The sequence below is a fragment of the Oncorhynchus mykiss genome, chromosome 13 (assembly GCF_013265735.2).
Source record: "Oncorhynchus mykiss isolate Arlee chromosome 13, USDA_OmykA_1.1, whole genome shotgun sequence".
NCBI lineage: Eukaryota > Metazoa > Chordata > Actinopteri > Salmoniformes > Salmonidae > Oncorhynchus > Oncorhynchus mykiss.
The window spans coordinates 59,293,091-59,317,831 of NC_048577.1; the positions used below are offsets into that span (position 1 = coordinate 59,293,091).

The following is a 24,741-nucleotide window of genomic DNA, read 5'->3' on the forward strand; positions in this document are numbered from 1 at the left end:
ATCCTACTTGAGAAATGTATCTTTGCTAAGCTCCTTTTTTTACCATTTATATTGAAACCATCACATTAAGGTAATTCATTGTTACCCAGAAAAAATATGATAGAGATAAAAACGGCTGCATTAGACCTTTAAAATCATTTGACAATTTATCGATTATCTGGCATGAGCACACTTTTTAAGTGAAATAAACATACAATAAAATACTTCCTTTGCTTCCAGTTTAAAAAAGTGAATTGACAATATCCATGTATTACATGCTGTCGGAGCGTGTGTTGGTGTATGTGTGATGAATCAGCACCATCACCCCCTGGCTTACCTCACAGACGGTGCAGTGCCAGCGCGTCTCCACGTGGTGTTTACACTCGTTGCAGGTGTAGACGAAGCGGTCCTGGCCCTGGTTGTGCAGCTCCACCAACATACACATGGTGCTCCACTTGCACCTCCGCAGAGAGCTGAACTCCCAGTGCTTGTCCCGGGCCAGGGTGAGGAAGGCGTCACGGCCGTCCATCAGGTCGCAGGTCAGCAGGGGGTCTGGATCCATGATAGGGGGGAGGGTGTTGACCGAGGGTCCCGCGTGCAGATGGATCACAAAGAACACCTGCGGGAAAGGGTGGAGAGGGAGGTAAGAGAGGGAGACATGAGTCATCAGATTATCAGACAAAAGAGAGGACAGGAAGTCACAAGCTAGAAGTGGTTGTGTTTCAATATCCACACTAGTACACCAGTTAGAATGCAAGTTCAATGCATTGCTTCATTCTAAGTGATATGTTAGTGTTGGATCTGAGCCTCTACAGATAATGTGACCACAGAAGTCCTTACAAAACTGTGATCAACTAAAGGAGTGAGAGATGAGGAAGGTAACGGGGCTTTAGAGTGTATGTTATATGAGTGGGTGGAGTGAGTGACATCTACCTCCTTGTGTTTCTCCAGCGTGGAGTAGAGCTTCTGGGACAGGTCGTTGGCTACATTGGGCATGCCAGGCTTCTTCTTATTGGCTCGGCTCACGCTGCTCTTGTTTTTATTGGTCTTCTTGTTGTTCTTCTTCTTGGCGTTTTTGCTGTCAGCAGTGTGCTGATATGAGAGGGGGGGGGGGGGGGCAAAGAGCTGTTAACAGAGGCAATGGAGGACACATGGACATAAATAAATGGTAAAAGAAGAATAGGTCTGTGACGTGCTTTGACCTAGTGGCTGTCGAAAGACAGGAGGACAGACACCATCATCTGCCCTCTCCTCTGATAGGTAGACGTTTTCACAGTACTGCTTATACCAATGAAATCCTCAGAGACCTCTACAAATTCATAGGACACGGTGTCTAGGGGTCAGATTGGGTCCACTCCTCCATCATACAAAGCACTCCGTCTTACCTCGGGGGTCTCACAGGAGGCCACGTTCTCTTCCTTCTTCCTCTCCTCCTCCTCCTGCTCCAGCTCCTTGATGCTCTCCTCCAGCACGTTGGGCCAGAAGTCCCCTTCGAAGTAGGGCATCTCGTTGGCACTGGTAATACGGTCCTCCGTGGCCTGCTTGAAGATGTCCTGGAGAAAAGACGCCTGTTACTTGGACTGCACAGATGGGGCTGATGGTGTGGGACAATGCCACACTCAAAACAGCATTTAATAAGAAACGTAAGCACGGACCTAAGACAGAAGCCACTTAAAAATAAAATTTCTTATTGAACCAATTCCAGACGAGTCCCTCCGAGTTCCAATCCGTTGCCTTCTGTTTGGTGCCTAATGAACACAGCCACGGTCCCCTTCATGTCTCACCTTGAAATCATGGAGGATCCTCTCTGCGAAGGCCTTCTCCAGCATCTTCCTGTACCACTCCTGCAGCCTCTTGGGCTTGGGGATCTTCTGGTCCTGCGGGTGGCAGTGGAAGATGTAGTCGTCCCCTTCACTGGGGGGGCACGCCCAGATATGACCATACACATAGCTGCATGGGACCAGGGATGGGAGGACAGATTTTAGGTTCAACGTCATGCATTTCAAGGTACTGCGACAAATATCTTGGGAATATTCTTTGTTAAGAAATTATTTCAAAATGAGTTTGCAAGATTTAGCTATTCCTAAACCTGCCTGGACACAAACGGTTTTACAGACATAAATGAGGCCTAGTCCTGGACTAAGAAGCATGATATTCTCCACTGAAATAGCTTTTTACTCCAGAACTAGGCTTAATCTGTGTACAGGAAACCAGCCTGGAAAAGCAGTGTAATGATTGAATGGGAGTGTTGTCACCGGTATTGAAAACCTACCCCAGTTTCTTAACGTACTCCAGGTACCCTATCAAGATCTCATGGTAAACTGCCGTCCTCAACGCCCGGGGCTTGAAGAAGTGAATACTGTCCAGATACGATATGTAAACCCGTCTGGGGAGAAGAAGACACTAGGTGTGTTACACTGACAACTATAGCTAACCTGGTTAACTAGGCCTGTTACACTGACAACTATAGCTAACCTGGTTAACCAGGCCTGTTACACTGACAACTATAGCTAACCTGGTTAACCAGGCCTGTTACACTGACAACTATAGCTAACCTGGTTAACCAGGCCCGGAATTGCTTTTCTGGTTGGCTAGCAAGTTTCACCATCCAATTATTTCAGATGTACAGGAGTCCAAGTTTCACCCTGGTGATACGTTGGCACGAGAATTATTTGAATATGGCAAATGTTTGTCAATTATTGATTCTATCCATGCTGGGTTTTGATGGCTAGCTGAGACATGAATCCTATGTGGGAGGGCATCAGGCTTCATGCTGTCACCAGTGTATTAGGCCTAATGCGCAATTTGCCTAAATGGGTAATGGAAACACTTCAACAACTTCATTTTTATTCACAGTTATGAAAACTTAGGACACTAAAGAGGCCTTTCTACTGACTCTGAAAACACCAAAAGAAAGAAGCCCAGGGTTCCTGCTCATCTGCGTTAACGTGCCTTAGGCATGCTGTAAGGAGGCATGAGGACTGCAGATGTGGCCAGGGCAATAAATTGCAATGTCTGTACTGTCAGACGCCTAAGACAGCGCTACAGGGAGACAGGACGGACAGCTGACCGTCCTCACAGTGGCAGACCACGTGTAACAACACCTGCACAGGATCGGTACACCCGAACATCACACCTGCAGGACAGGTACAGGATGGCAACAGCAACTGCCTGAGTTACACCAGGAACGCACAATCCTTCCATCAGTGCTCAGACTGTCTGCAATAGGCTGAGAGAGGCTGGACTGAGGGCTTGTAGGCCTGTTGTAAGGCAGGTCCTCACCAGACATCACCGGCAACAACATCGTCTATGGGCACAAACCCACTGTCGCTGGACCAGACAGCAGCGGTGTCTGTTTCACCAGGGGTGATGGTCAGATTTGCGTTTATTGTCAAAGAAATGAGCGTTACACCGAGGCCTGTACTCTGGAGCCGGATCGATTTGGAGGTGGAGTGTCCGTCATGGTCTGGGGCGATGTGTCAGCGTCACCGGACTGAGAGGGCTAGGGCCATTCCCCCCAGAAATGTCCGGGAACTTGCAGGTGCCTTGGTAGAAGAGTGGGGTAACATCTCACAGCAATAACTGGCAAATCTGGTGCAGTCCATGAGGAGGAGATGCACCGCAGTGCTTAATGCAGCTGGTGGCCAAACCAGATACTGACTGTTACTTTTGACCCCCCTCTTTGTTCAGGGACACATTATTCCATTTCTGTTAGTCACATGTCTGTGGAACTTGTTCAGTTTATGTCTCAGTTGTTGAATCTTATGTTCATACAAATATTTACACATGTTAAGCTGAAAATAAACGCAGTTGACAGTGAGAGGATGCTTCTTTTTTTGCTGAGTTTATATTATCATCATCCTCGTTCTGAAGTGTAAGTTACCTGGTGTTGGGAAGGAGTGTATTACTGTTAAGTGTATTATGTTGTGTTATCACTAAGTTATAAAGTGTTACCTGGTGTTGGGAAGGAGTGTATTACTGTTAAGAAGTGTATTATGTTGTGTTACCACTACGTTATAAAGTGTTACCTGGTGTTGGGAAGGAATGTATTACTGTTAAGAAGTGTATTATGTTGTGTTATCACTAAGTTATAAAGTGTTACCTGGTGTTGGGGAAGGAGTGTATTACTGTTAAGAAGTGTATTATGTTGTGTTACCACTACGTTATAAAGTGTTACCTGGTGTTGGGAAGGAATGTATTACTGTTAAGAAGTGTATTATGTTGTGTTATCACTAAGTTATAAAGTGTTACCTGGTGTTGGGAAGGAGTGTATTACTGTTAAGTGTATTATGTTGTGTTATCACTAAGTTATAAAGTGTTACCTGGTGTTGGGAAGGAGTGTATTACTGTTAAGAAGTGTATTATGTTGTGTTACCACTACGTTATAAAGTGTTACCTGGTGTTGGGAAGGAATGTATTACTGTTAAGAAGTGTATTATGTTGTGTTATCACTAAGTTATAAAGTGTTACCTGGTGTTGGGGAAGGAGTGTATTACTGTTAAGAAGTGTATTATGTTGTGTTACCACTACGTTATAAAGTGTTACCTGGTGTTGGGAAGGAATGTATTACTGTTAAGAAGTGTATTATGTTGTGTTATCACTACGTTATTAAGTGTTACCTGGTGTTGGGGAAGGAGTGTATTACTGTTAAGAAGTGTATTATGTTGTGTTATCACTACGTTATTAAGTGTTACCTGGTGTTGGGAAGGAATGTATTACTGTTAAGAAGTGTATTATGTTGTGTTACCACTACGTTATAAAGTGTTACCTGGTGTTGGGGAAGGAGTGTATTACTGTTAAGAAGTGTATTATGTTGTGTTATCACTACGTTATAAAGTGTTACCTGGTGTTGGGGAAGGAGTGTATTACTGTTAAGAAGTGTATTATGTTGTGTTATCACTACGTTATAAAGTGTTACCTGGTGTTGGGAAGGAGTGTATTACTGTTAAGAAGTGTATTATGTTGTGTTACCACTACATTATAAAGTGTTACCTGGTGTTGGGGAAGGAGTGTATTACTGTTAAGAAGTGTATTATGTTGTGTTATCACTACGTTATAAAGTGTTACCTGGTGTTGGGGAAGGAGTGTATTACTGTTAAGAAGTGTATTATGTTGTGTTATCACTACGTTATAAAGTGTTACCTGGTGTTGGGAAGGAATGTATTACTGTTAAGAAGTGTATTATGTTGTGTTACCACTACGTTATAAAGTGTTACCTGGTGTTGGGAAGGAGTGTATTACTGTTAAGAAGTGTATTATGTTGTGTTATCACTAAGTTATAAAGTGTTACCTGGTGTTGGGAAGGAATGTATTACTGTTAAGAAGTGTATTATGTTGTGTTACCACTACGTTATAAAGTGTTACCTGGTGTTGGGAAGGAGTGTATTACTGTTAAGAAGTGTATTATGTTGTGTTATCACTAAGTTATAAAGTGTTACCTGGTGTTGGGGAAGGAGTGTATTACTGTTAAGAAGTGTATTATGTTGTGTTATCACTACGTTATAAAGTGTTACCTGGTGTTGGGAAGGAGTGTATTACTGTTAAGAAGTGTATTATGTTGTGTTATCACTAAGTTATAAAGTGTTACCTGGTGTTGGGGAAGGAGTGTATTACTGTTAAGAAGTGTATTATGTTGTGTTATCACTACGTTATAAAGTGTTACCTGGTGTTGGGAAGGAATGTATTACTGTTAAGAAGTGTATTATGTTGTGTTACCACTACGTTATAAAGTGTTACCTGGTGTTGGGAAGGAGTGTATTACTGTTAAGAAGTGTATTATGTTGTGTTATCACTAAGTTATAAAGTGTTACCTGGTGTTGGGGAAGGAGTGTATTACTGTTAAGAAGTGTATTATGTTGTGTTATCACTACGTTATAAAGTGTTACCTGGTGTTGGGAAGGAATGTATTACTGTTAAGAAGTGTATTATGTTGTGTTACCACTACGTTATAAAGTGTTACCTGGTGTTGGGAAGGAATGTATTACTGTTAAGAAGTGTATTATGTTGTGTTATCACTAAGTTATAAAGTGTTACCTGGTGTTGGGGAAGGAGTGTATTACTGTTAGGTGTATTATGTTGTGTTATCACTAAGTTATAAAGTGTTACCTGGTGTTGGGGAAGGAGTGTATTACTGTTAAGAAGTGTATTATGTTGTGTTACCACTACGTTATAAAGTGTTACCTGGTGTTGGGGAAGGAATGTATTACTGTTAAGAAGTGTATTATGTTGTGTTACCACTAAGTTATAAAGTGTTACCTGGTGTTGGGGAAGGAGTGTATTACTGTTAAGAAGTGTATTATGTTGTGTTATCACTAAGTTATAAAGTGTTACCTGGTGTTGGGGAAGGAGTGTATTACTGTTAAGAAGTGTATTATGTTGTGTTATCACTACGTTATAAAGTGTTACCTGGTGTTGGGGAAGGAGTGTATTACTGTTAAGAAGTGTATTATGTTGTGTTATCACTAAGTTATAAAGTGTTACCTGGTGTTGGGGAAGGAGTGTATTACTGTTAAGAAGTGTATTATGTTGTGTTATCACTACGTTATAAAGTGTTACCTGGTGTTGGGGACGAGTGTATTACTGTTAAGAAGTGTATTATGTTGTGTTATCACTACGTTATTAAGTGTTACCTGGTGTTGGGGAAGGAGTGTATTACTGTTAAGTGTATTATGTTGTGTTATTACTAAGTTATAAAGTGTTACCTGGTGTTGGGGAAGGAGTGTATTACTGTTAAGAAGTGTATTATGTTGTGTTACCACTACGTTATAATGTGTTACCTGGTGTTGGGGAAGGAGTGTATTACTGTTAAGAAGTGTATTATGTTGTGTTACCACTACGTTATAAAGTGTTACCTGGTGTTGGGGAAGGAGTGTATTACTGTTAAGAAGTGTATTATGTTGTGTTATCACTACGTTATAAAGTATTACCTGGTGTTGGGGAAGGAGTGTATTACTGTTAAGAAGTGTATTATGTTGTGTTATCACTAAGTTATAAAGTGTTACCTGGTGTTGGGGAAGGAGTGTATTACTGTTAAGAAGTGTATTATGTTGTGTTATCACTACGTTATAAAGTGTTACCTGGTGTTGGGGAAGGAGTGTATTACTGTTAAGAAGTGTATTATGTTGTGTTATCACTACGTTATAAAGTGTTACCTGGTGTTGGGAAGGAGTGTATTACTGTTAAGAAGTGTATTATGTTGTGTTATCACTACGTTATAAAGTGTTACCTGGTGTTGGGGAAGGAGTGTATTACTGTTAAGAAGTGTATTATGTTGTGTTATCACTAAGTTATAAAGTGTTACCTGGTGTTGGGGAAGGAGTGTATTACTGTTAGGTGTATTATGTTGTGTTATCACTACGTTATAAAGTGTTACCTGGTGTTGGGGAAGGAGTGTATTACTGTTAAGAAGTGTATTATGTTGTGTTACCACTACGTTATAAAGTGTTACCTGGTGTTGGGGAAGGAGTGTATTACTGTTAAGAAGTGTATTATGTTGTGTTATCACTACGTTATAATGTGTTACCTGGTGTTGGGGAAGGAGTGTATTACTGTTAAGAAGTGTATTATGTTGTGTTATCACTACGTTATAAAGTGTTACCTGGTGTTGGGGAAGGAGTGTATTACTGTTAAGAAGTGTATTATGTTGTGTTATCACTACGTTATAAAGTGTTACCTGGTGTTGGGGAAGGAGTGTATTACTGTTAAGAAGTGTATTATGTTGTGTTATCACTAAGTTATAAAGTGTTACCTGGTGTTGGGGAAGGAGTGTATTACTGTTAAGTGTATTATGTTGTGTTATCACTACGTTATAAAGTGTTACCTGGTGTTGGGGACGAGTGTATTACTGTTAAGAAGTGTATTATGTTGTGTTACCACTACGTTATAAAGTGTTACCTGGTGTTGGGGAAGGAGTGTATTACTGTTAAGAAGTGTATTATGTTGTGTTATCACTAAGTTATAAAGTGTTACCTGGTGTTGGGGAAGGAGTGTATTACTGTTAAGAAGTGTATTATGTTGTGTTACCACTACGTTATAAAGTGTTACCTGGTGTTGGGGAAGGAATGTATTACTGTTAAGAAGTGTATTATGTTGTGTTACCACTAAGTTATAAAGTGTTACCTGGTGTTGGGGAAGGAGTGTATTACTGTTAAGAAGTGTATTATGTTGTGTTATCACTAAGTTATAAAGTGTTACCTGGTGTTGGGGAAGGAGTGTATTACTGTTAAGAAGTGTATTATGTTGTGTTATCACTACGTTATAAAGTGTTACCTGGTGTTGGGGAAGGAGTGTATTACTGTTAAGAAGTGTATTATGTTGTGTTATCACTAAGTTATAAAGTGTTACCTGGTGTTGGGGAAGGAGTGTATTACTGTTAAGAAGTGTATTATGTTGTGTTATCACTACGTTATAAAGTGTTACCTGGTGTTGGGGACGAGTGTATTACTGTTAAGAAGTGTATAATGTTGTGTTATCACTAAGTTATAAAGTGTTACCTGGTGTTGGGGAAGGAGTGTATTACTGTTAAGAAGTGTATTATGTTGTGTTATCACTAAGTTATAAAGTGTTACCTGGTGTTGGGGAAGGAGTGTATTACTGTTAAGAAGTGTATTATGTTGTGTTATCACTACGTTATTAAGTGTTACCTGGTGTTGGGGAAGGAGTGTATTACTGTTAAGTGTATTATGTTGTGTTATTACTAAGTTATAAAGTGTTACCTGGTGTTGGGGAAGGAGTGTATTACTGTTAAGAAGTGTATTATGTTGTGTTACCACTACGTTATAATGTGTTACCTGGTGTTGGGGAAGGAGTGTATTACTGTTAAGAAGTGTATTATGTTGTGTTACCACTACGTTATAAAGTGTTACCTGGTGTTGGGGAAGGAGTGTATTACTGTTAAGAAGTGTATTATGTTGTGTTATCACTACGTTATAAAGTATTACCTGGTGTTGGGGAAGGAGTGTATTACTGTTAAGAAGTGTATTATGTTGTGTTATCACTAAGTTATAAAGTGTTACCTGGTGTTGGGGAAGGAGTGTATTACTGTTAAGAAGTGTATTATGTTGTGTTATCACTACGTTATAAAGTGTTACCTGGTGTTGGGGAAGGAGTGTATTACTGTTAAGAAGTGTATTATGTTGTGTTATCACTACGTTATAAAGTATTACCTGGTGTTGGGGAAGGAGTGTATTACTGTTAAGAAGTGTATTATGTTGTGTTACCACTACGTTATAAAGTGTTACCTGGTGTTGGGGAAGGAGTGTATTACTGTTAAGAAGTGTATTATGTTGTGTTATCACTACGTTATAAAGTGTTACCTGGTGTTGGGGAAGGAGTGTATTACTGTTAAGAAGTGTATTATGTTGTGTTATCACTACGTTATAAAGTGTTACCTGGTGTTGGGAAGGAGTGTATTACTGTTAAGAAGTGTATTATGTTGTGTTATCACTAAGTTATAAAGTGTTACCTGGTGTTGGGGAAGGAGTGTATTACTGTTAGGTGTATTATGTTGTGTTATCACTACGTTATAAAGTGTTACCTGGTGTTGGGGAAGGAGTGTATTACTGTTAAGAAGTGTATTATGTTGTGTTACCACTACGTTATAAAGTGTTACCTGGTGTTGGGGAAGGAGTGTATTACTGTTAAGAAGTGTATTATGTTGTGTTATCACTACGTTATAATGTGTTACCTGGTGTTGGGGAAGGAGTGTATTACTGTTAAGAAGTGTATTATGTTGTGTTATCACTACGTTATAAAGTGTTACCTGGTGTTGGGGAAGGAGTGTATTACTGTTAAGAAGTGTATTATGTTGTGTTATCACTACGTTATAAAGTGTTACCTGGTGTTGGGGAAGGAGTGTATTACTGTTAAGAAGTGTATTATGTTGTGTTATCACTACGTTATAAAGTGTTACCTGGTGTTGGGGAAGGAGTGTATTACTGTTAAGAAGTGTATTATGTTGTGTTATCACTACGTTATAAAGTGTTACCTGGTGTTGGGGAAGGAGTGTATTACTGTTAAGAAGTGTATTATGTTGTGTTATCACTAAGTTATAAAGTGTTACCTGGTGTTGGGGAAGGAGTGTATTACTGTTAAGAAGTGTATTATGTTGTGTTATCACTACGTTATAAAGTGTTACCTGGTGTTGGGGAAGGAGTGTATTACTGTTAAGAAGTGTATTATGTTGTGTTATCACTACGTTATAAAGTATTACCTGGTGTTGGGGAAGGAGTGTATTACTGTTAAGAAGTGTATTATGTTGTGTTACCACTAAGTTATAAAGTGTTACCTGGTGTTGGGGAAGGAGTGTATTACTGTTAAGAAGTGTATTATGTTGTGTTATCACTACGTTATAAAGTGTTACCTGGTGTTGGGGAAGGAGTGTATTACTGTTAGGTGTATTATGTTGTGTTACCACTACGTTATAATGTGTTACCTGGTGTTGGGGAAGGAGTGTATTACTGTTAAGAAGTGTATTATGTTGTGTTATCACTAAGTTATAAAGTGTTACCTGGTGTTGGGGAAGGAGTGTATTACTGTTAAGAAGTGTATTATGTTGTGTTACCACTACGTTATAAAGTGTTACCTGGTGTTGGGGAAGGAGTGTATTACTGTTAAGAAGTGTATTATGTTGTGTTATCACTACGTTATAAAGTGTTACCTGGTGTTGGGGAAGGAGTGTATTACTGTTAGGTGTATTATGTTGTGTTACCACTACGTTATAATGTGTTACCTGGTGTTGGGGAAGGAGTGTATTACTGTTAAGAAGTGTATTATGTTGTGTTACCACTACGTTATAAAGTGTTACCTGGTGTTGGGGAAGGAGTGTATTACTGTTAAGAAGTGTATTATGTTGTGTTACCACTACGTTATAAAGTGTTACCTGGTGTTGGGGAAGGAGTGTATTACTGTTAAGAAGTGTATTATGTTGTGTTATCACTACGTTATAAAGTGTTACCTGGTGTTGGGGAAGGAGTGTATTACTGTTAAGAAGTGTATTATGTTGTGTTATCACTAAGTTATAAAGTGTTACCTGGTGTTGGGGAAGGAGTGTATTACTGTTAGGTGTATTATGTTGTGTTACCACTACGTTATAAAGTGTTACCTGGTGTTGGGGAAGGCGCACTCGGAACCGTACTCCTGGACGTGCATACCAAAGAAACACACGTCCACACCGTCAATCTCCTCAAAGGCAAAAAGTGCTTTGGTTCTGTAAGGGAAGGTCTCCTGCATTTCACCCGAGTCCACAAACCTGGGGAGACAAACACAGTTAATCAATTCATTAGTGAATGAAACATTTATATAGTGCTTTTACTAGTAAGGGAGAAATCTCCACATCCACAACCACAGGGAACGTCACTCATCATTAACGGTGTAGACGCCTTCTGCCACAGAATCTCCTCAGCACTATCAAGAACACTACCGCGCCATCGCTTTCCAACCAAGGTGCATGAACAAAGGAGCAAACTGAAGATGAAAAACATATTGGAGCAACTCTTGGAAGACAACTTTATTAGAACAATCCTCAATGAACATCTTTCTCAACATGTTCAATAAAGTGGTTTTAAAAATATTGATAAGGGGCCATTTCACTGTTGGAGCAGCTGCAGTCCTTCCTTACCTAGATTTCATGCCAGGTTTGATTTCAACATTTTTGTCGGAGCTAGCCACCACCCGTACAAACACCTCCCCGGCCTCAGGGTGGTTCTGTCTCTTCAAGTACTTATTCACCCGGTCCTCGATGTACATGCCCAACCTCGTCGTCTGTAGCCCTGCGAGAAAGATACCATCAAATAGTTCAGTTGTCCTACAGGTTATACAGATGCAGGTCATATCAAACCTCACATCCTCATCACCAGTTACTGAAATAACTTCCATCACTTCCGTCTACAATGGTGGATCCACTCGGATCGCCACAATTATTCAACACAATCTCAAACTTACTTTTGGCAGCGAACTTGTTCTCTTTCCTCGTCTTGCCGGACTTCTTCAGACAGATGTCGCAAATGAAGCTGAGGGAAAGTGGAAGTGTCAAATAGACAGTCAGAAACAGTGATCAGAAGACACACGGGGGCCGTTGGTCTGTTCAGGGTACATGAGGCTTACCCCGATGGCCAGATGACATCATAATGCAGCACACAGATCTGGTGCATCTTCCGTCCACAGTCTTTACATTCAACAAACCTGTGTGAGGAGAGAGAGAAGGCTGGTCAGGGAAGGTACACCAACACCTCGGTCTCCAAGAAGAGACTTGCTTGTTCACAGATACTGCAGAGTGGGTAATAGATACAACAGTTGACTGACATATGGGCGTGAGACAAAATACTAATGCGTTGGACAACTGTATGTACAAGAGTTGGGGGTCAATTCAGGAAGTGACTTCAATTCATTAAAATTCACGATTGAAATGGAATTGACCCCGAACCTTGGTATACACCCTTTAAAAATGTAGTGGAAAATGTCATTGACTGATAGTAATGAATCTAGTTACATAAAATATCAGTTAGAATTGTCACCTAATTCAAAACACTTTTGCAGCCACCATTGCCCATGTACTTGGGGAGGTCATCTCACGCTCCGTGATCGAATGGGAAAAGCGAGGGACAGGTGCAAGAGACAAGGCTCATACACTATTCACCATCAATGGTTATTCATTTTCATGTCTTTGTTTGACAGATCTCTCAGCTCAGGACAATACTTTCATCCTCCGGTATTTTAAATGCAGTGTATCCACTTGTGTGGCTGATTAGTGTTTTTAAATGGTCCAAATAAAGCTAGTACTGTGATGCATACTGTACATACTGTGATGCATACTGTGATGCATACTGTACATGACGGCTCATCGCCAACGGATTTAGAAGCTTTAAAGCAGAATGAAAAGGGCTAAATCCCCATCAAACGTAAACAGTTTGAGACGGTAAGGTACACCAATACTCACGGTTCTGGATCCAACATGTCATTTTTCTTCTTTTCAAACTGGTCTTTAGATATCATACTGGAGGACAGAGAGACAACGGACGACCAGTTAGAATCAGTTCTGATACTCTACAGCCAACGCCCCCAACACGCAGCCCACTCATACGAATACAGATTCCCTTTTTTCATAAGCTTTGACTAAGCCTACCACTTCTGGACCAGTATTTATAATCATGGACTAAGGATATCCACTAAGGAAAGATGGAATCAGTGGAGACTTAAGGGTGGTTACATCCACTAACAAAATGTTCACTTAGTCATGTATTGATGAAAATTAAAGTTAAGTGAAAGTTAGGATTGGTAAAAAATATAAAAACTACAGAACTAATCCAAATCAAACAGAGCATTGTTTCCCAGTGTTTTTTCAATGTATTGACATGAAAACGTTACCACAGATTCCACCACGAACTTACGTCTGTGGCTGTGCCGGGTCGTCTCCCAGGGTGACGCTATTGCCCTGGATCTCGTTGAAGCACTTCTCACAGAAGTGATACCTGTCGGCAACAAGGCCATATTTGGGTGAGCTAGAGCGGGCACACAGTAGCAGAAGCACAGGGAAAGTTGGCAAGCCGGCACACGTGTGGCAGAATGAGTTGCGGAAATGGTTGTCAGAATGGCACAATGGGTGGCAGAATGGCAGAGCATAACACAGGCAGAGGACAGAGGACAGAGACAAGAGGACAGAAAGACAGGACAGAGACAAGATGACAGAAAGACAGGACAGAGACAAGAGGACAGAAAGACAGGACAGAGACAAGAGGACAGGGCAGAGTGAAGGTAGAACACAGGTTAGTCACCATGAGAATGGTCATGACAGTCATTCACACATCTTCTCATAGTGTTATACTGAAATGACACAGGAACACTAACCATGTTGATGGGAGGAACATGAATGTTAACATAAGCAAAGTAAATCATTAGTACATCTGAATATCCATACTACTAAGTATAACCACTTCGCTGAACTACTAGGTTCCACTACTTCTCCACGTAAAGCTTTAGTAATGCGCAGGCATATGATATGATTGATATGATGATGTCAGTTGGGAGACTGTTGGAGTGAATGCCAGCCCTGGTGATGTAGGGGAGAGAGGGATGCACACAGAACACACAGACATATGGATCACCTCTGCTTGTCTTTGGAACTTTTCATAACAATTTTTGTTGAAATTACTTTTAAAAAATGTGGGTAATGTGGGTAAATAACTAGTGTAAAATGCATCAACATGCTTCCAGAAGGGATAGAGTAGTTAACCCTAACGAGCTTCACTGCGCTGAGTTCAGATTAACTCCACTACATGCAACTGCAATGCATCCGCAATATTTGGAGCTACTGAAGTGCAATAGCAATGTGTGAACAGCAGGGGGAGCAGTGGTGCTGATATTGCAGCACATCGGGCTTGAAGGGAAACCTGAAGATCCTGTCAATGTAGGCTACACTACTTTTAACAACATGTAACCCTTCCAGTATCCAGTACGCACCATCCCTCTGGTGAAATACCCTCTTAGAATACTCTCAACATAATTATTCATTGTTTTACATGTACCTGAACTAACATTACAATGTACTGTGAGAGCACAATCCTATTCCCCCTTCTCTCTCCATCTCCCCCTTTCCTTCACCTGTCCTGCCTACTTACAACACACACCACCCCCCCCCACCACCACCAGGAGTGTGGACTTACCTGTTCTGGTAGCTGAAGTAGGTTCCGTCTCTGGAGATGGTGCACAGCTGCTTGCCATAGCAGCAGAGGGTCTGGGGTGAGAACTCAAACTGTGGAGGAACACAGGGAGAAAGGGTTAGTGAATCCACTTCTACACTGTCTAGCATTCAGCCAGGTCAGTCCTGTCCACAGATTCTCCCAAATTAAAACCTAGTGTTCCTCTGAAAGTTCCCCTTTCACTGGTACGTATAGTCTCAGGCTTACATCCCAAAGGGCACTCTATTCCCTATGTAGTATACTTTTTTTTTTTTACCAGGGCCCATAGGGCATAGTGCACTACATAGGGAATAGAGTGCCATTTGGGAAGCACCCTCAGTGTCACAAGTACGACAGGAAGTCAAAAGGCTCATCATATTAAGTCAAGTGTTTCAATCTTTTTTAAGGACCATCTAGCCATGGGGTCATACAGGTGGCTGGCTGTCTGTCACACAGTAAACACAGCAGCGCATGGTTATGCATGTCTGGAGGGGTTAGGGATGTTTCTTGTCTTGTCATTTCAGACTTAAATACCATCACTAACCGACTTCCACCCGGTTACTCAACCCTGCACCTTAGAGGCTGCTGCCCTATATACATAGACTTGGAATCACTGGCCACTTTAATAATGGAACACTAGTCACTTTAATCAAGTTCAAATAATGATGACATACTGCTTTACTCATCTCATATGTATATACTGTATTCTATTCTACTGTATTTTAGTCAATGCCACTCTGACATTGCTCTACCTAATATTCATATATTTCTTAACTCCATTATTTTACTTTTAGATTGTGTGTATTGTTAGATAGTACTGCATTGTTGGCGCTAGGAACACAAGCATCCGCTAAATATGTGTATGTGACCAGTAAAACCTGATTAGAATTGCAGGGCATTGTATCCTCTTAAATGACAGTACAGTGGTAAAATATTCAGACCCCTTGACTTTATCCACATTGTTCAGTTACAGTCTTATTCTAAAATAGATTGTTTTTTCCCCTCATCAATCTACACCCCATAACGACAAAGCAAAAACAGGTTCAGACATTCTTGCAAAAAAAATATCACACATCACAAAAATATTCAGACCCTTTACTCAGTACTTTGTAGAAGCACCTCTGGCAGCGATTACAGCCTTCAGTCTTAGGTGACGCTACAAGCTTGGCACACCTATATTTGGGGAGTTTCTCCCATTCTTCTCTGCAGATCCTCTCAAGCTCTGTCAGGTTGGATGGGGTGTTTCTCCCATTCTTCTCTGCAGATCCTCTCATGCTCTGTCAGGTTGGATGGGGAGTTTCTCCCATTCTTCTCTGCAGATCCTCTCAAGCTCTGTCAGGTTGGATGGGGAGTTTCTCCCATTCTTCTCTGCAGATCCTCTCAAGCTCTGTCAGGTTGGATGGGGAGTTTCTCCCATTCTTCTCTGCAGATCCTCTCAAGCTCTGTCAGGTTGGATGGGGTGTGTCGCTGCACAGCTTTTTCAGGTCTCTGCAGAGATGTTCAATCGGGTTGAAATCCGGGCTCTGGCTGGGCCACTCAAAGACATTCTGAGACTTGTCCTGAAGCCACTCCTGCGTTGTCTTGGCTGTGTGCTTAGGGTCATTGTCCTGTTGGAAGGTGAACCTTCATCCCACTCTGAGGTCCTGAGCTCTCTGGAGCAGGTTTTCATCAAGGATCTCTCTGTATAATGCTCCGTTCATCTTTCCCTCAATTGGGACTAGGCTCCCAGTCCCTGCCGCTGAAAAACATCCCCACAGCATGATGCTGCCACCAGCATGCTTCACTGTAGGGATGGTGCCAGGTTTCCTCCAGATGTGACACTTGGCATTCAGGCCAAAGACTTCAATCTTGGTTTCATCAGACCAAAGAATCTTGCTTCTCATGGTCTGGGAGGCCTTTTGGCCAACTCCGAGCGCGCTGTCATGTTGCCTTTTACTGAGGAGTGGCTTCCGTCTAGCCACTCTACCATAAAGGCCTGATTGGTGGAGTGCTGCAGAGATTGTTGCCCTTCTGGAAGGTTCTGTCCGGGGGTATCGTCGGACGGGCCGACATTGTTTCCCGACCCCTCCAGTCTCAGCCTCCAGTATTTATGCTGCAATAGTTTGTCGGGGGCTAGGGTCAGTCTTATGTCTTGAGTATTTCTCCTCTCTGAGCCCTAGGGCCATGCCTCAGGACTACCTGGCCTGATGAGTCCTTGCTGCTGCTCCAGTTTCAACTGTTCTGCCTGCGGCTGTGGAACCCTGATCTGTTCACCGGAAGTGCTACCTTGTCCCGGACCTGCTGTTTTCAACTCTCCAGAAACAGCAGGAGCGGTAGAGATACTCTGAATGATCGGCTATGAAAAGCCAACTGACATTTACTCCTGAGGTGCTGACCTGTTGCACCCTCTACAACCACTGTGATTATTATTATTTGACCATGCTGGTCATTTATGAACATTTGAACATCTTGGCCATGTTCTGTTATAATCACCACCCGGCCCAGCCAGAAGTGGACTGGCCACCACTCATAGCCTGGTTCCTCTCTAGGTTTCTTCCTAGGTTCTGGCCTTTCCAGGGAGTTTTTCCTAGCCACCGTGCTTCTACACCTGCATTGCTTGCTGTTTGGGGTTTTAGGTTGGGTTTCTGTACAGCACTTTGTGACATCAGCTGATGTAAGAAGGGCTTTCTTCTGGCTAATTATTATTATTTTTAATTAAAAAATTGATTCATTCTCCAATCTCCAGAGGGACTCGGTCAGAGTGACCATCGGGTTCTTGGTCATGTCCCTCAAAGGCCCTTCTTCACCGATTGCTGCTCATAGACAAGGGTTTGAATAATTATGTAAATAAGGTATTTCAGTTTATTTTTTTTATAAAAAAACTGCTTTTGCTTTGTAATTATAGGGTGTTGTGTTTAGATTGATAAGGATTTTTATTTATTTAATCAATTTTAGAATAAGGCTGGCACGTAACAAAAAAATGTGGAAACGGGGTCTGAAAACTTTCCGAATGCACTGTAGGTCATCAGCAGCAATGTGCCATGGTTTCCCACCTTGAGGGCGTCAACAGCCCAAACCTGGCTAACAAACCCGTATATCAAGGGACACAAGTTCTCCCTATTTAGGTAACTCCTGGCCCTCACGATAACCTACAATTAGAGCTGAGAGTTTCTCCTGGTCCTAACGATAACATACAATTAGAGCTGAGAGTTTCTCCTGGCCCTAACGATAACCTACAATTAGAGCTGAGAGTTTCTCCTGGTCCTAACGATAACATACAATTAGAGCTGAGATTTTCTCCTGGCCCTAACGATAACCTACAATTAGAGCTGAGATTTTCTCCTGGCCCTAACGATAACCTACAGTTAGAGATGAGAGTTTCTCCTGGTCCTAACGATAACCTACAATTAGAGCTGAGACTTTCTCCTGGCCCTAACGATAACCTACAATTAGAGATGAGAGTTTCTCCTGGCCCTAACGATAACCTACAGTTAGAGATGAGAGTTTCTCCTGGCCCTAACGATAACCTACAATTAGAGCTGAGAGTTTCTCCTGGCCCTAACGATAACCTACAGTTAGAGATGAGAGTTTCTCCTGGCCCTAACGATAACCTACAATTAGAGCTGAGAGTTTCTCCTGGCCCTAACGATAACCTACAATTAGAGCTGAGATTTTCTCCTGGCCCTAACGATAACCTACAATTAGAGCTGAGATTTTCTCCTGGTCCTAACGATAACCTACAATTAGAGCTGAGAGTTTCTCCTGGCCCTAACGATAACCTACAATTAGAGCCGAGAGTTTCTCCTGGCCCTAACGATAACCTACAATTAGAGCCGAGAGTTTCTCCTGGCCCTAACGATAACCTACAATTAGAGCTGAGAGTTTCCAGTAGCCCAGGCTGACCATGACGGGGTCTATCTCCAGCTCAAACACCACTAACCTCCCGCTCTACTCCACTTTCCTCCACTAACATCCCTCCTCCTTCCCTCCCATCATCTCACCTTCCTGCCACAGCAGTAGCCCAGGCTGACCATGACAGGGTCTATCTCCAGCTCAAACACCACTAACCTCCCGCTCTACTCCTCCTCTTTCCTCCACTAACATCCCTCCTCCTTCCCTCCCATCATCTCACCTTCCTGCCACAGCAGTAGCCCAGGCTGACCATGAGGGGTCTATCTCCAGCTCAAACACCACTAACCTCCCGCTCTACTCCTTCTCTTTCCTCCACTAACATCCCTCCTCCTTCCCTCCCATCTCACCTTCCTGCCACAGCAGTAGCCCAGGCTGACCATGACGGGGTCTATCTCCAGCTCAAACACCACTAACCTCCCGCTCTACTCCTCCTCTTTCCTCCACTAACATCCCTCCTCCTTCCCTCCCATCATCTCACCTTCCTGCCACAGCAGTAGCCCAGGCTGACCATGACAGGGTCTATCTCCAGCTCAAACACCTCGGCCAGCTTGGAGCAGTACTTGTAGACGCGGGACGTCTTGCGGTTGTAGATCCAGGCGTTGTTGAACATGACCCAGATGTCTTCCACGTACTGCCAGGGTTCCTGGTACTGACCCGTGTCCAGCTTACGCTTTATAGTGGACAGGTCCATAGGTTTCTTCACTATGTCAAAGTAGTCCTGAAGGGGGGGAGGAGGGGAATGGTTAGAAGAGAGTTAAGTGGTACTGAGTTAATGGTGCCTTATCATTCGCTACCAAGCTTCAGGACAATCAATGAAATGTGGCTGTGAGCGAGAGCTTCACTGATATTGTGAGAGCTTCACTGATTTTGTGAGAGCTTCACTGATTTTGTGAGAGCTTCACTGATTTTGTGAGAGCTTCACTGATTTTGTGAGAGCTTCACTGATTTTGTGAGAGCTTCACTGATTTTGTGAGAGCTTCACTGATTTTGTGAGAGCTTCACTGATTTTGTGAGAGCTTCACCGATTTTGTGAGAGCTTCACCGATTTTGTGAGAGCTTCACCGATTTTGTGAGAGCTTCACTGATAGCTCTGACCAGAATGATATGGACATGGTTATGAGAGAGATCCTTAATCCTTATTGAGCCTCGGCTAGATCTATGAAATCTGCATAGAACTGAGTAACGAGTTCATTTGTCATTTGTTTTCATATCAATACATGACTAGGCATAACCAATCAAGAGAAAGACTCTCAGGGTGTACGACTATCTAAGTGTATGTACATGAGTATGTGTGTACTCACAGGGATGCCCAGCAGCATGGGGTCGACAGGCTGTCTGAAGGGCAGAGACTCGGGGTCCTGTCTGTAGAGGGCCTCTAGTGTGGGCATCAGGGCCTGGCGCAGCTCCTCTGGCTTAAAGACTGCAGCAAGGACAGAGCGGTCAGGGCTCTATTCAAATGAATCATGTACAACATCATAGAAATCTATCATGAAGAACAAAAAGTATAATCTGTCATGTGGAAAGGGGACATTGTGAAGACTATTTATTCTATTTCTATCTAACATTCAGAACGCTTCAGTCTCTTCACAGGGTCAGTTATCATGGTCAAGTCCTATTGACAGAGTTGTTGTGAAGATGGGGAGAGAGGTATGTGTTGTAAAAAGATGCTCTGTGTTTTTGACACAAAGGTCAACTTGTCCTAGTTGTTCAGGCTCTGGTCTCATCTCATCTTGATTACTGTCCGGTAATACGGTCCAGTGCAGCAAAGAAAGACCTGGCAAAGTTGCAGCTGGCTCAGAGCAGCACACACAGAACAAATATCAACAACATGCATGATAGTCTCATGGTTGAGGAGAAATGTACTAATTATCTTCTAGTCTTTTTAAGAAATGTGTTGAATACTAACCACTAGTATAATCTATTACATACACTACAAAACAGACACACCACCATGGGTTTCATCACAGCACCCAAACCAAAAACACATTGAATGTATCGCTCAGTTCTGCATAGAGCCGTCTCATAGTGGAATGCTCTGGTCAGAGGTTACTCTCTTAGCTTTACAAACAGAACATATTGAATCACAGCACCCAAACCAAAAACACATTGAATGCATCGCTCAGTTCTGCATAGAGCCGTCTCATAGTGGAATGCTCTGGTCAGAGGTTACTCTCTTAGCTTTACAAACAGAACATATTGAATCACATCACCTCTCCTCTAAAGAGCTCATTTAACTGGATATAGGAATATAGTGTTTAAATAGTATGTTGTCGCTTGTCATCTTTCCAATATCAAACTCTTATTTTTGTAATTGTAATACCTTCGGTTGTTCTAGTCTATTACGGTTCTGTATTTTGTCATGTATTTGTACGTTTCATGTGGACTGCAGGAAGAGTAGATGCTGCATTTGCAGTAGCTAATGGGGATCCTAATAAACTAAACAGGGTAAAGGTAAGGACTGACATAACTGAGGAAAGAGCTGCAATAAGATAGGACCAACTGGGGAAAAACTACTTGTCATTGGAAAAACTCCTGGCCCCGGCTAGTTTTATAGAAACCAGGTCCTCACTTTTTTTGCGGTTCTGGGTGGGGGAGGTGGACGCTGAAGTGCCGTTGACCCCGCCCTCCTCCTCCTCTTTGGGTTCATTCTTAACCTCCGGCTTCTTCTCCTCCTTTGTCTCCATTGGCTCCTGCTTAGGCTCCGCCCCATCTGGCTCCTCCTCCTTGACCGTGAGGGGTTTGGTGTCTTTTTGGTCTTCGTCCTGCTATGGGGCACAGCTACATTTAGAGGGTGCACTTAGATCATTCTGTAGGACACTACGTTTTGAAAGATGGAGGGCAACATGGCCACCTTACCAGATGAGTTCATATGCATTTTAATATTTCCATCCAAGAGCACTTGCATTCATAATGTACATATAAATAGAAATCTCTGGTTGGTCAAGTGTCTTGTAGTCAATATTGATCCTCACCTCCATTTTGAAGTCGCTGGGCTGCTTTTTCCCCGAGCCACAGTCGTCGTCCTCGTCGTCCTCCTCCTCCTCCTCGTCTTTGAGCTCGGCTTTGTGCTCCGTTTGGGCCATGTCTGGTGGGGCCTGTTGGGAGTGGACCTCTGCCACCGAGCCTGGGGTGGGCATGCGGTTATCTATGCTGGCTGGCGCCTGGGACAGCTAGAGGGGAAACATTTGAGAATGACCCTTCAAACCCTTCAAAAGCGAAGGCTGGGTGCTGGCTATAACTGTTGACTGGCACAACAACAAGTCATTAAGAGCTGGCATGTGAAAGAAACACCATATTGTTAATAAAGCTTTAGTATCACTCCAATCATGCTGTTCCTTCAATAGACCTTTTTACATGTGGAAAAGCTGCATGACCGTAACAAAGGCTGCTTTAAAAAGAGCATCTATTTATTTCCTGACTACATGACCTAAGCAGGAAATACTCTGGGCCCAAGTGAAAGAATATAACTAGCCATGAGTTATGCTCGTCAGTTCACCAGGTCAGGATAACTCCCTATAAGAGTGTTGTGGATCCTAAGCAGGTAGTTTACCGGTGTGCTGGGGGGCTGCACTGAGCTGGGCTGCGTCTGGCTGGGGGTCCCCGGTTGCTGATGCTGCAGGGGCGTGAGTGGCTGGGAGGGGGCAGCAGGGGACTGCATGCCCAGGGTCGAGGGGGGTTGGGCGGTGAGGCCGCCACTGGGGACATGAGTGGGGGTGGAGGACGGCGAAGGCTGAGCCTGGGGGGGTGGGTGGGAGTGGGGGTGCTGGAGCTGCTGCAGGTTAGCCGAGGCGTTGGGTGGAGGGGTGCCGCGGGGTAGGGGGGGCTGGGATACAGAAGTTACAGTTAGAGCTCCATCTACTATTACATCTACACACAGAGTTACAAACCTACCCACTCAGACACGTACATATTCTAACACTACACTTATATTGACAACCATAAACACATACAACGCTGCTTCTTCACATATGATCAAACCAACAGCAGAGATTATCAATGCAACAGATCACAAGCCCCATCTGTGTGAGTGTCTCTCTCCTCACCTGAGTGACAGCTGCCTGTGCTTGCGGCTGGCCGAGGGAGCCCAGGTTGTTCATCATCATTCCCCCGCCAGGGGCGGTGTTGGGAGAGAATTGGCTCTGGGGCATGAACTGGCTCTGATTAGCTGTCTGTCCCACCATGCTGTTGGCGTGCTGTCCCATCATGCCTTGCACCTGGGGCATCCTGGATGGGGACATGCCCATCTGGGGAAAGGAGAAGAAAAAAACAGACGTTATAGAGAGGAAACCTCTATCTTGCATTGAGACCTTGCCAAGAATAACTACGCATCTAAATGAGATCAGAACTGGGTTCAAATACTATTTCAAATTCATTATTTTTAAAACTTCAGCTGTGCTTAATTGAGGTTGCCGGGTGAAATGGAACCAATAGAAAAGTCACAAAAGTGCAAACCCCACCAACCTGTTACTCCAGGCGGGCTAAAGGAAATGCTCAAAGTTTTTTTTTAAGATGTAGAAAAGTATTTAAACCCAGGTCTGAATGGGATACAATAACACACACATGCCACCAAGACAATACTCCTTATGAAAGGCCTGCGACGTAATAAACTAACAGTGTGCTGATTAGAAAGCAGAAGGCAGAGAGGCAACAACTAGAAGTAGTTACACATTCAACAGTGAAACTCCAACCCAACTCATTTAAGACATATACAATGCTCAACCACTTTCCCAGTAGAAACGAGGAGGCTACAGAGTACATTTATTTTACAACACCCCTTTCCATTGGAATACAACCTTCCATACATTTTTGCCCGTTGTAGATGGGCTCAGAAAGTGACATTTTGGACCTGAATGCCAAAACATTCAAGAGATAAAGTTGCTCAAAGTTCACCTATTTTGCATAGCCCACCATACAAGCATTTCTCAACACCAGCAATGACATCGGCTAAATATTGGATTTGCCAAGACATCCAGTTCATCACTGGAGAAGATAAAGGGTTCAGAGTGATGATATTTAAAAGATTATCAAACTATTTATAATTTAAAAGTGTATAAACATTAAAACGTCAATTACCTAAAAACTCTTAAACTCAGATTTCTCTCTCTCATATTCACATGTAGCTTAGACCTTATTTTACCTGATCTGAGGTTTTTGTGTTTTGCCCGCCATCGGTTGAAACAACATGCTCTTGAATACAGGGTGGTTGTCTTATGGCAGATAAATGTACTAAAATGGGAACCAAATGGAAATTTCAAAAATGGTACCACAAAGACGGTTGGAGGTCCACACGTCAGAGAATGTTGACTTGAATGGGAATATGTTGTTTTTAAGTATTCTTGTCAATCTTCCATAGGAAACCTACAGAAATCCTAGAAATACAGATAATATAATAGACATGACCATCTCAGTTGACATTCGACGGTGGGTGGACCGGCCTCAATCTTCCATAGGAAACCTACAGAAATCCTAGAAATACAGATAATATAATAGACATGACCATCTCAGTTGACATTCGACGGTGGGTGGACCGGCCTCAATCTTCCATAGGAAACCTACTGAAATCCTAGAAATACAGATACTATAATAGACATGACCATCTCAGTTGACATTTGACGGTGGGTGGACCGGCATCAATCTTTGTGGTAGTAATTAGAAGCTAAAATGTCAATGACATTAAAATGTAAAATGGTGTTCCAGCTAAATTGCAGTGGTCTGAAGGGATAGGTCCATTCTATTCATTATGTTGATATGATTGAAATGACACCGACCCTGTATTCAAGGCCATGTCAGGGCAAGGGCTGAGTTAAAGGTTTTACTGCTAACCTACAAATCATTACACAGGCTTGCTCCTACCTATCTCTCTGATTTGGTCCTGCCGTACATACCTACACGTACGCTACGGTCACAAGACGCAGGCCTCCTAATTGTCCCTAGAATTTCTAAGCAAACAGCTGGAGGCAGGGCTTTCTCTTATAGAGCTCCATTTTCATGGAATGGTCTGCCTACCCATGTGAGAGACGCATACTCGGTCTCAACCTTTAAGTCTTTACTGAAGACTCATCTCTTCAGTGGGTCATATGATTGAGTATAGTCTGGCCCAGGAGTGTGAAGGTGAACGGAAAGGCTCTGGAGCAACGAACCGCCCTTGCTGTCTCTGCCTGGCCGGTTCCCCTCTTTCCACTGGGATTCTCTAACCCTA

At 42.8% G+C, this 24,741-nt stretch overlaps 1 protein-coding gene across 4 annotated transcripts in view; it reads right to left on the reverse strand.

The window, feature by feature from the left end:
* Positions 1–24,741, reverse strand: part of LOC110485268 (histone lysine acetyltransferase CREBBP) — a 91,650-nt gene that overhangs the window by 3,840 nt on the left and 63,069 nt on the right. Inside the window, exons 13-30 of one of the 4 annotated variants that reach the window (XM_036941746.1) lie at positions 22,586–22,786; positions 22,093–22,365; positions 21,515–21,712; positions 21,112–21,304; positions 19,844–19,962; positions 19,021–19,260; positions 14,637–14,725; positions 13,365–13,445; positions 12,914–12,970; positions 12,082–12,159; positions 11,920–11,987; positions 11,597–11,747; positions 11,081–11,227; positions 2,252–2,365; positions 1,764–1,929; positions 1,365–1,532; positions 913–1,071; positions 317–598 (exon numbers count right to left, since the gene is read on the reverse strand). In XM_036941746.1, coding sequence (XP_036797641.1) covers positions 317–598; positions 913–1,071; positions 1,365–1,532; positions 1,764–1,929; positions 2,252–2,365; positions 11,081–11,227; positions 11,597–11,747; positions 11,920–11,987; positions 12,082–12,159; positions 12,914–12,970; positions 13,365–13,445; positions 14,637–14,725; positions 19,021–19,260; positions 19,844–19,962; positions 21,112–21,304; positions 21,515–21,712; positions 22,093–22,365; positions 22,586–22,786 — 2,784 coding nt within the window. Of the gene's footprint in view, positions 1–316; positions 599–912; positions 1,072–1,364; positions 1,533–1,763; positions 1,930–2,251; positions 2,366–11,080; positions 11,228–11,596; positions 11,748–11,919; positions 11,988–12,081; positions 12,160–12,913; positions 12,971–13,364; positions 13,476–14,636; positions 14,726–19,020; positions 19,261–19,843; positions 19,963–21,111; positions 21,308–21,514; positions 21,713–22,092; positions 22,366–22,585; positions 22,787–24,741 lie in introns of all 4 variants that reach the window. The other 3 variants (XM_036941744.1, XM_036941745.1, XM_036941743.1) reach the window with 3 other exon arrangements.